This window comes from Thamnophis sirtalis, unplaced genomic scaffold, assembly GCF_051295495.1.
Source record: "Thamnophis sirtalis isolate CommonGarterSnake01/CBP01778 unplaced genomic scaffold, rThaSir2_p1.2 scaffold_3, whole genome shotgun sequence".
Classification (NCBI taxonomy): domain Eukaryota; kingdom Metazoa; phylum Chordata; class Lepidosauria; order Squamata; family Natricidae; genus Thamnophis; species Thamnophis sirtalis.
In genome coordinates, this window is record NW_028261383.1 from 134,048,244 (window position 1) to 134,060,640 (window position 12,397).

General features: G+C 35.6%; 1 protein-coding gene across 1 annotated transcript in view; it reads right to left on the reverse strand.

The window, feature by feature from the left end:
* NPLOC4 (NPL4 homolog, ubiquitin recognition factor) overlaps window positions 1–12,397 on the reverse strand; it is a 49,966-nt gene that overhangs the window by 4,911 nt on the left and 32,658 nt on the right. Inside the window, exons 13-15 of the mRNA XM_087710174.1 lie at window positions 4,284–4,355; window positions 3,177–3,272; window positions 1,522–1,638 (exon numbers count right to left, since the gene is read on the reverse strand). Of these exons, the coding sequence (XP_087566300.1) occupies window positions 1,522–1,638; window positions 3,177–3,272; window positions 4,284–4,355 (285 nt within the window). The remainder of the gene's footprint in view (window positions 1–1,521; window positions 1,639–3,176; window positions 3,273–4,283; window positions 4,356–12,397) is intronic.

Here is a 12,397-nt window from a genome sequence, read left to right on the forward strand (position 1 = left end):
AATGGCAAGCTAGATCTCTTGCCAAGAGATGTAGTTTGCCAGAAGGCACAAATTGGAAGCAAGTCTGATTTTTTAAAAAGAAAATAACAGAGATGGCAAAAAAATGCATTTGAAAATAAGATTATTTATAATTTTGGATAACGTATTATATTGTCAAACACAAAAGGTTTTTGATACTTAATTGTCATCATCATCATCTCTCTCTCTCTCTCCTCCCCCCCCCTCGGAGGGACTGTTGTGCCTTGTGAAAAACACAACAAGGAACTCCTCAGCTCCTTGCTCCCCCCCCATCTGTTTTTTTTTTGTTGTTGGCCACTGGTGGTCACCGCATATGGTCCTCGGCGATACGCTCTTGCCCACCACCCCTTCGAAAAGCGCAAGGACAGGACAAAACAGCACGGATCCTTTTATTAACCACCACCACCACCCCGTATTACAAAGGCATTTTAATAAGAAGATTGTGATGACGTCAGTGCCTCACCAGACATAAACCTCATCGCACATCACTGATAACAATATGCATTGTCATTTCATCCTTGTTTTTGAGTGAAGTGGGTTCAGGAAATAAAGCCTATTGGATTTGTTACATATCAGATCCTGATGTATATGAATAATCAGGAAATGAAACTGTTTGAAGGCTAGGATGGATACTCACCAGAGAAGCAATTACTACACCTGTAAGTGCTATTACACTGACCTAACAGCAAAGTTACAGGAACTGTTCTTTAAAAAGGATTAATGAAGCTTACTTCAAAAATGTTCTGATTTCTATCAAATTTAGAAAGGTACATCTTCAAGAAGTTCTGGCTTGGTTGCAAATTTAACCATTCTGCTGAAAAATAGAACTTCTTGTGCTTTCTACACTATAAACTACAGAGCTCAGTTTCTCTAAATCAAAGGCAGATGGGAAAGGCTACATCCAGGATCATGAAAACCTGATGGGAAGTTTCTAAAATGTAAAGAGGATAGACTTTGTGCATCCCATATTTCATCCTTAACACAACAATTGTATCATTACAATTACACCATTATCATTATAACATTCAGTAAACCTCGTTAATTGCCCACTGGCAGCTCAACTATTCCACACATCATTATAGTTCTTCAGGCTCTCTGGAAAATACAGGACATTATTACTTTTCCTGCCTTTTTAAAAAAAATTGTTGATTGTAAAGGCAGAGCATCATGTTTATCAGTGATCTAGCAAAAGTTAGAAAATTGAATTAGCCATAAGCACAGATTAAAAATAAACAAATGAGAAGGCAGAATTGATATTTTACAACAAGAATTTCTGATGCAGAAAATTTAACAACATGCCTAAGTGTCAAACTTGCTCCACCCAGGCTGAGCTACAATTGCTAACAACTCATTTCTCTAAACAGCTTAGAATTGACTGCCAAACTACCAATCTAAAAACCACTTCTAATGAGTCAAGGTATCCTGTTTTAAAGTCAATTATGCTTAACAGCCTTCTTAATGTAAGCTTTATGCTTTTCTCCAAAAAATAAAGTCATTACATACCCTTAAAGGCATCACTTCATTGGTGACCAAGAAGAGGAGAAGATGGAAATCAGAGATGATGTCAAGGAATACAGAAGAGGTATTCTGGGACAAATATGTAGCTAGAATGTGGAAGTCCTGCAAAGATTGACAAAAGCATTCTTTAGCCAACTGGAACATTCCATGCAATTTACCAGTATATGTAATATCCTGTCACAGGGCTGCAAAACAAACCTGTTATCTCAATAACTGTACTTCAAAAGTGGGCAGGACCTAAGCAGTCAGATGATTTTTTTTAATATGACCTTAATATTAACTTTATTATTTAAGTTTATACTTGTTTAAGCATTTAATTCTTTCTCTTTATTTGCAGCAACATTCTCAAACTAAAATACCTGCAGTTTTTTTTTCTTTTTAGCAAAAGTCTTACAATACTAAGAGTCTTTTCTCAGGATCATAGCACCCTCTGCTGATGAAACTCTTCCAGCAAGAATGAATAGACAGAAATAGCAGCCAGGAAGCAAATACATCAAATTTAAGAGATTATGCAAGAAGACAAAGAAGCTGGGAAATATAGAGGCAAACAAAGCAGAAGGGAGGCAGAGAGACAGTAGGAAAAACTGGGGGGGGGAGATGTGGAGGCAGCAAAGAAACAGCAGCTGGGCAGGAAATGTAGTACTGTAGAAGCAACAGTTAAGTAAAGGTTGGGAAGGGAAAACAGCATTGTGGGCTCTCTTAGATACCCCACCATGCCATACTTGGCCTGCAGGTTTTGCATTTGAGCTCTCCTGTTCTTCCTAGTTCAAAGAGCAATTTCACGTATTTTGTCCTATCTATGAAGACTGCCAATATTTGTGATGTAAAGAGAGCAAATGAGTGTCACTTTTTTTTTTGCCAAAGACCAATGAGATATTCCTTCCACATCAAGGAGAATTTAGATAAAGCTTCCTCTTCAGGAAAATTTACTGTATTTCTTTTCAAGTGATGATGGTAACAATAGTTCAGCAGAACCTATGAAGACAGTTGCAGTTCTACCACTTATAATTTTCATCCAATATCTGACCAATGGAGTAATGCCATTCTCAGCAATGGGGCAGATTATGTGAGCTTTCCCAGCTGTTAAAAGTTGATGACATGCCGAAATAAGCTAAATTGTTTTTAGATCCAATAGTTCTTCTCTATCTCCATGAACATAGGCTCAAAAGGAGACAGCAGGAATAGAAAAGGCAGCAGATTATTATATTTTCTTCCTTTCAAAGGACAAAATCTGCTTAGTGTTTCCTTTTTTCCAATTAAATATTGCAAAGATATTTTGTTTGGTAGCAAAAGTCAAGGGTACAGCTGAAGCATATAGCGTATACAAACAGGTGTGCTCAATAGAAGTCTTATTGAGACATAATTTGTAACCATGGTAGACATTTTGCTCATGGTAACATACATGCAAGCTTTTTCTGATTTCCAGATATAGCAAAAACTTCATTTTACATGACTATGTGAAATCTGTTCACATAGAATTTGTCAAATTTTGCACAAACCTAAAAAGGGGTGAATCAAAACTGTTTACCATTTGCAACTAAGTCAATTTTATGCATGATGTCTGCTTTTAAATATAAAAAAACCAAATAAATGCAATTGTATAGATACTTCCCTTCATCCAAACTGCTATTTACACTTACCTGAGTTTCTCCCAGTACATCACGATTCTCAATAGGGAATTGACTTTGAGAAATAGAAAATGTGTAAACTGGATCTTTTGGAAACGTGGTAGTAATCTTCAAAACAGTAAAAATAACAACAGTTGAAATTCAAATGACAAATGATGTCAACAGGCACTGCAAGAGACAGGGCAAAAACCCTATCTATGACAGAGACAGGCCTCAGATAATGCCTTTAAAATAAAGACTCAGGTAGAAAAATTGAACGGAGAGATGAAATGAAGTTTCTTATGGGTCTTCCAGTCCCTTAAAAAAAAAACTCTCGTATGTCTTTGGCTTTTTCAGTGTTTTGCATGAGGTAATTAAGAATCAGTTCACCTCTGACAAAAGGACCATATTGCCCAAGACCTCTGAAACTATCAAAGATTCAAATTCCTACTGCTTTCTAGACTAGAGGGAGTAAGACAGCTTATTTTTTAAAAAAAAATATAGGTAAGACAAAAAGTTCTTGTCTTTGCTATCAAAAGCAATGGCTTTTGCAGCCCTATTCCTCTAACAGAAAGGATTCTACACTTATTTTGTTGCCCCAGGTATGCTAATATTACAGATTATTGAGTGTTAAAAATGAAAAGGTGTTATATATCACCTGATATTGCATAGGATAGATGTTAACCAACAAATCAAAAGACACATTATGAATACACCTTGAGTTGTAAAAATAAAGGTAGGATAGAGATCTAAATAAATAGTTATATCACACATACATTGCTTAATCATTTCTCTGAAAGATACAGCACACACTTGTTCTCTTATAGATGTAATCACTAACATCTCTATGAAGATGGCACTTCCCACTTATTTAACATGCAAACATAATTTTGTAGGAGCAGTGAGATCCTTTGAGCAGTATGTTAATATAGAAACTAAACACTCTTCTGAGATTTTACACAACCAAAAGAAAATTGCAATCAGAAAGCTATAAGCTACTTGTTAGCACTTGCCTTTTTAGTAAGGAACTAATATGACAAGAGTCCCCCAATTTAACTTATGGAGAGAATTCTGCATATATCTATTCAATGTTTCTATTTACTTTAGACAAAGTAAAAAGTAAGCAAAACTGATACTTACATCTATGATTAGGTACTCAACAGGGAGAGGACGAGCTAGCTGAGTGATCTCATTGCCAAACTTGTCTATATCCTAAAACAAAAGCCATCCCAAATTGTTAGGCGACAACTAACCAAGAATTACAAAAAGAACAATAGTTTATTGAAGGGAAGAAAGAAATTAAACACAGAAAACTAGGGGCCCATTGGTCAATTCCTACCATGTTACCCCGAAAATAACATAGGGTCTTATGACCCCTGAAATAAGCACTTGGCCTAATTTTTGGGGAGGTCTTATTATTTTTGAGGTGCAGGAGGCAGCAAGCGTGGTCACCTCATGGCTGCTGCTGTGTTACAATATTTTCAGGGAGGGCTTATTTTCAGGGGAGGCCTTATTTTAGAGCATGCACTCAAAAGCCCAATTGGCCTTATTATCTGGGGAGATCTTATTTTCAGGGAAACAGGGTAGTATGTCATCTAAGCACCAGCAAACTGATAAGATTCTAACATTCAAGGATCTTTCATACTGTTTCATCTCACTGTACCTCATTAAGTAAAATATGAATTCACATGTTTAAATTTATAAAATAAATCCAAAATATTTAGGCGTTCTTGTTATAAAAACAGACCATGTAAAAGAAGCAGTCTTCTAGTATTTTAAAATATTTATCCCATTTTTTTCCTCTGAAAAGCAGTTATAAAACTGATTATACCATTAACTGCATGGTTTATTTAAAATGAGTACATACATACATACATACATACATACATACATATTTCTTGATACATTCCTGATGTACAGGTAAATGAAGTTAGAATAGCACTGTAGCAACCTAGTACTGTAGTCTATGACTTGAATTTATTTTCTTGACGTGTTGAATTCAGAAATGCTATGGGTACACCAAAAGTTCTAGAACTATTCCCAGCTTTTGCTCCATCATTACAGGTACTTATGACTTATGTACCTTGACTTATGATTGGTTGCATAACAACCATTTGAAATTATGATGGATTTGAAAAAAAGATCACCCATCCTTGAAGTAACATGATCACATTTTGGGTGCTTGGTACCTGGCTTGCATTCACAACTACTGCAGAGTACAATAGTCACATGATCATGTTTTGTGACTCTTTTGCTGTTTTGTGCCCATTTGACAAAATGGGGTTGTACTTATGACCATGCAATTCATTTAATGACCAAGTGATTTGCTTAACGATCATCATAAAAACAGTAAAAAAAATACAAGGATCACTGTCTTCTTAAGATTACTTCCCCTTACTTTTTGCTGTTCCTATGTTGCTCACTAGAAAGGTAATTTTTCACTTGTCTCAAGTTTGACACAATGTTGTTTGTTATTATGTTAAATGCCTTGGTTTTTCTAACATTCTTTACAAGCTTCATCTACCATTGAGGGAATATATGCACAGAAGCAATGCATCTTATGAACCTGAATGACTATCCCACACAGCTTTGAATCTGTTCTCTTTCTTCCCTTGAAAATTTTGCTGCTAACTACAAATTTCCTTTATTTTCTTAAATTATTGTCGTGGCCAGTGGTGAAATTCAATTTTTTTAACTACCAGTTCTATGGGCGTGGCTTGGTGGGTGTGACATGGCTTGGTGGGCGAGACAGGGGAAGGATACTGCAAAATCCCCATTCCCTCCCCATCAGCTGGGACTCGGGAGGCAGAGAAGAGATGGCCAGTCAGAGGTGGTATTTACCGGTTCTCCAAACTACTCAAAATTTCTGCTACCAGTTCTTCAGAACTGGTCAGAACCTGCTGAATACCACCTCTGGTCGTGGCCCAAAAAAGGCAACATTTGAGCTTATTTTACAAGTTCAGTAAAGGAAAGGAGATGGCTGGCATTTATTTACTAATGGCAAAGTGGCAAAAGACCTTACTTGCATCAAACACACGTTACTTCAGAAATAAATATGCTAAAAACAGGTATTTTTCATTAAATTTTCTAAACCAGAATTTAAATGATATTAATAACCTACTCAAATACAAATCAATTACACATTTATAATCCCCAACCGTAATTTTTTTCTTTTCTTATGCTTCGAAAATGTAGCCAGGAAGCAGGTTCCAAGGGTACTTGGACAAGGTTATCCATGTAATTTACTTGATGTACTACCAAGAAACCCTGGGAGGAAGAAGATAAACTTCACATAGGTGCACAAGTGTGCACACGCACCCCTATAACCAAAGAAAAATGGAGAGCTGGAGAGAAATGTGAAATCCTACGATGGGCACTGCTGATGAACAATGCACAAGCTAAACAGAACATAAGGCAGTAGCTAAGATGTAGTCAGTCAAACTTGTAATTCTCACAACAGCAGATTCAAATTTTATTTATGTCTTGGTCCCTGCCTTTCCACCTCATGGAAAAGGTTTCAGTTTCACAAAAGCAATTCAACTCTTTTCTAATTATTACTTGCCAAACAACTATAAATATGCCAACACGTCAACTTTAATCATTTTAGCTGATTAACAAGACTGTTTGTCACCCTTAGTCTTTACACAAAAAAGCAGCTGTTAACCCATAGCTGGAAACACAGAGTATCACTGACCTCTTCTTCTTACTTCACTGCATGATCAGTTAGGCATCTAGTGAAAAATGTAACTCAGTGGGCTTTCCAAGCATAATGTAAAAAAAAAAAAATCTCACAGATGTTTTATTGCTCAAACAAGGTTAGTATAATGCTTCATATAATGACATTTCCAATAATTACTGCAAGGGCTAGTGCTTTTAGATATTTTAAACTTCAGCAGGAAAATTTGGAGGGGAAAAAGTTTACACAGCAGACATACATATACACAGCTTCTTTTCATGGGCCTATCTCAAAAGCATTTATTGTGAAATCTGGTGTACTTCCATAGCGCAATTAATCTCTATAGTGTTGCACAAGGTTTTGTCCCATACACACCAATGATATAAAGCATAATGTTTTAGACAAAAGTTGTCTTTCTTTTAAGAATGCTCCCTGAATTACTGAGAATATCAAGCCAGCAGCTATGAGCAATTATCCAACAGGAATGCTTTTTCCACATAAAGGCAAAAAACAAATTCAGTGAAACCAATCTATAGATTTACTTATGCAAGGGAGAATTTGCCATGCCACCCATATAATTTGCCACTATGGAATAGATCTTTAAATCCAATCAAGTTCTAAAATGCAGAAACATTTTTCCAGCACCTGTTTACCTTCATATTTTACTTTGGGGGAATTTCACATAATATTTTTTTTAAGAGCAAGTTTCTGAAATCAAAGTGAAAAAAATGGTTGAATAGCTTTCAAACAAAATCTTTGTTCTCTCTGGTATAAAACAGTAATAGAAAACCTAGTAAATAAACCCAGAACCCTAAGATGAAGAAAGAACATATAATCCCTTGCTAATTATTTTAAGTATATTTTTGAAAGCCTTTTAGTACAATAAATGTCAAGTACAGCAACCACAAGGAAAATACTATTTTCTTTGCTAATTTGGCAGTAATTATGATGCTTCCCATTTATGAGCAGTATGTAATACCACATAAAGGACAGCATGAAGTTGCATCTCCATGTTAGTTAAATATATATTTACAATAAATAGGAGGAAGGAAAGATCTTGTTTCCAATTAGGTCTTTTTTAAAATACTTATTTGTCTTGAAAATAGAATCTTTCTCAGCTCCAAATAAGCAATGAACTGATTCATCAAAGTAGAAAAGCACTGTAGGAAAACTACTATTTCAATTATAGCACTTGGAGCAAACTGAATATGAGCCACTAAGTGTAGTGTGACTGCAATAAAAGGCAAATGCAATTTATGCTGCATCAAAAAAATGTATGCATTCCAGATTTTCATTATTCTACTTTAGTCTGACTCCACATCTAGTATTGCATTAAGTTCTGGATACATTTTAAGAAGGATTCAGAGAAACTGAAACAGATCCAGGGAAGGACAGTGAGGAAAACTAGGACAGGATAAGATACAATGCCTATAAAGAGAGCCCCAAGGAGTTGGAAATGTTTCAAATTAAACAGTTTTCAAGTATCTTAAAGGATGTCACACAAAATTCAAGACTGTGAGTTCTAATCCACCAACCTTACCCACCCACCCACCCACCCCTGCACTGCTTTATAGTAGCTATATGGATATAACTACCTATAGGGATAGGAAGGAGAAAAGAAGGAGATGGACATGCACTACAGAATTTGCTGAACCAGAAGAATCTTGAGCATCTTTAGTAATTCTTGCAACCAAGCTATGTATTTGACATATACCTATTCAAATGTAATGATCCATTCTACATACAAAGCATTCATCATTCAGTAAGACCAAGAGTATTATTTAAAATGAGAATGAAGAAAACTATTAAACCAAAAATATCCCACCACCACTGAAATCACATGATGGAACAAAACTTTATGTACATGACTTCATGTGGAAACTAAAATCTAGTCACTGGCATTTCTTCAGGCCAGCATACAATGGCCTGAAGAAATACAGGCTGAACCAATAGTAGAATTGCAAAAACCTTACCCAGTTTGTTTCTGAAAAGAGATAGGCCAGGCAAAGGTCTCCTTGCAAAAACAATGTCATCATCTGTCTTTCTTTATTAATCCTAAGTACTTAAACATCAGAGCATCAATAATAACCTTTGCTCACTGCAAAGATGAGTGATATCTTTTCACTAACGCCAAGATCACAGCTATTCTTTTGAAGTTGATAAGGAAACCGAGTCCTGCAAAAGCAGTAAACTTTAGCTACTTTGAGGGATTCAAAGGATCCATAAAATCCAGGTGCCCTTTGGATTTTGGGGGCATGATATATTTGATGGAATGTTGAGCCATCTCTGAAATAAGTCTGGGACTGGAACCCCAAGGTGCAGGAACCAACTTCAAGAGTACAACACAGCTGAACTCTCACAAGGGAGCCCAATAAAATGTCAATTAGAGAGTGGAAAGTTAAACTTCATAAATTAACTAAACTCCACTTCAGGAAGAAGGTATTCAAATACGTAGAAACACATAAATCAAAGATGGTTCATCATAAATTTCAAACTGAAATATATACAGAGTTTTAAATGAATTCCTCATTCAGGGCTTCCAATAACTTCATTCCTCTATGTTGTAACCAATGACAATGTATGTTAAAAGAAACACCAAACTCGTAAACTGTATGTTTGTTGTGCTATATATAGAGGATTTTGCCTATTATAGAGGATTCCTCTCCCACAACTCAAGGAAATCTCCAGTGATAACTTCAGGTTGGTAGAAGGAAACTTCTTTTTCATATTACTGAAAGTAGACTGTTTATTTAAACTGTTAATCTTGTATGAATCCTGATTTTAGACTAATTGATGAAAACTCTGTACATCACACAACTGAAAAAGTAAAGAAGGCTCAGCAGTCATGTAACTAACTAACTCAGGTGCTGCCGTTAAGTCTATGCTTACCGTATGCCTTGTAGTGTGACAGTTTAAAATTACAATGGTGGTAAAAATAATTTTGCAATCATTCCTCACAATTTACATCCGTTACAGGGTCCTACATTCATCTGATTGTCATTTGCATAATTCACAACTGCCGTTGCATCTTTGACTGTCCACAGCATCCCTATCATGTGATTGCCGTTTGTCAATTTCACAGCTGGTTTGGCACAAGCAGATTTAATATGGAAGATGGAAATAAAATCTTAAAAGTTGTGGTCACTTGATTTTCCTGTTTAATGACTGTGTGTCCAGTCTCGATTGTGGTTGCTAAGTGAGGACTACCTGTTGTACTATATAAATGTGGTTATAGTATCTCAGCCTATAGTATTTCAGGGGCTATTTCCTTGATCAACCGGTACAGAGAAAATAGCTATTTAGAATATTTATTCCCCTTTCATAATTCCCAATTTTCTACGTAAACTTTTATCTCTCTATGCTAACTGAGTCTGAATCAAAATTTAGTCAACCTTTCAGTCAAGATTTCAGTCAAAATTAAGCCAAGAATTGCTGCCAATTCTTCTTGGTCTTTAAAAAAGCCAAGATAAATGTGTGGCTAGGTGTTGCTAGGGAAAATGCCTCATTTTATAGAATCAGAACAAGCCTGGGGCTCCCACTTTTCCTATGTTTATCATATTTAAGGCACGGATTATTCATATATTCTCAGAAGAACTGGCAAGATCAGTAAAAGGCTGACTAGGGAGCAACAATCCCCAGCCTAGTTCCACAACACGCAAATGTGACTTAAAAAAGGTTTACTATTTTCACTTTAAAACTTCTCTTCACTCACTGAGGCGCTCCAGCTTATAATATTTTCAGCAATTTTTCTCAGCTATGTAACTTGAGCCCCAATATATGCTTTTTCGTAAGCAACAATACTAACTCAGCAACTCCATTTCAAACGTAAAGAAATAACAGACTCGGACCACATACCTCATGCAAGGCACAGGGTTTGTACAGGCACTGCTTCAAATCTATCTAGTTTTACATATATCACCTTTTTTTTCTGACCACAGGAGCTTTCAAACCATCTGTTCTTCTATCCAGTTAGACAACATAGGGGTTCAATAGCTTCTGCTGTATTTAAACTGCTGTTAACATTGAGAGATAAATGTATTCCACATTACACAAACATTGGCTTCTTGGGGCATATCCAATAAATTTCTAAAAGCTCTTTTATGGGAATGCTACCCATATATACTGCTCTCAGGCACAAATCTTTCATTATTTTATAGAAGAGCACTTGTGGTGTGCCTCGGAGAAATCTCCCAAGAGACAAAAATCTGAATCTCCCAGAAGACCTTCATCCCAATGAATAATCTAATCTAAGTACTTCAATTAGCTTCGTCCCATCTCTTATCTAAATCTTCAACCTGCAATCAAAATATGTCCTTAATCTCCAACAATAAATGGTTCAGCCTCATGTGCCCGATGAGAAGGTCAGAAATGTCTCCTGATTATTATTATTTATTTGCTGTTTAGGTTTATATTGAAGCAAAAGGTTTGTGATTAAGTTAGTATCTTAAAACAAGCATTAGTTCCCCTTCAAAATTTTCATTTTTGTGTTTTCTCTAAACTGGAGAAGCAGTTCTCGCATGTCTAAGTCCTAGGTTCAGCAGTGTACAAATTCTGCCCAATATGTATCCTTAGTGATATAAAGCTATAAAAAATATTCCCCTGAAGAATAGGAATTAAAAGTGTAAATTATCACTAGTCAAATCAATTAAGCAAGATAACATTTACTGAAAGAAAAAAACCCTTATTTTAAGATTTATATTTTATATCTATCAGAAATGCTTTAAAAACAAGAGCATTTTGGTGATCCCAAGAGAAGTCTGCATTCTCACAGCCTGGTCTGCACATAATATTAAAGATTTATCTTATAAACTAAAAGAATCAGTAATCCAAGGAATCCATGTTACAGACTAACATTACATCTTTATTTGATTAGTTTTTCCACTTCTTGACAAAAGCATAAATGAAATTAAGGACATTAATTCTCTTTCTGGAGTGATACTAGTTCTACTGCACTATTAAAAATATTTGTACATTAAAACCAGATGGATATTAATTATAGGCCATCAAGCAGTTGACTTTGGCTATACTTTGAAAAATATTAAGAAAGCATTGCTCTAATAAAAATATTTAGATTATCAAGCTTTTTTGTTTTTAAAGAATGGGTTAAATATTTCTTCCTTTAGAAAATACAGCACTGCAAAAAATTCTAAATAGGTATCATATGAACCATAAGAATTAAGACAGTTTTAAGAATTGTATTGCTGTGGTAAGAAAAAAAAAAGATGCAGCATGTCTGCATTAACAGACTAGGAATATTGCCTTTATCTCCATTAGGGTCCTGTCTTATGGATATATAAAAGCCTTTTCTTGGCATAACTTCCCTCTTCACAATGACCACCCACACCTCATTCTTAGCCTTGGAGGCTCTTTAAATCCTTGTTTTGCATTTTAGTATTTTGCACTTTGTTGCAATTCATGCTTCTCACCAGGTACCTTATAAGCATATTCCACACATACCACAAAACTATTCTGGCTGGCTGTGAGAAACCTGCAGCTTTTATTGCTGCATCATTTTGCTTCAGTGAACATCTCATCTAAGCATAATTGGGCCAGGGGAAAAACAATAACAACCAAACAA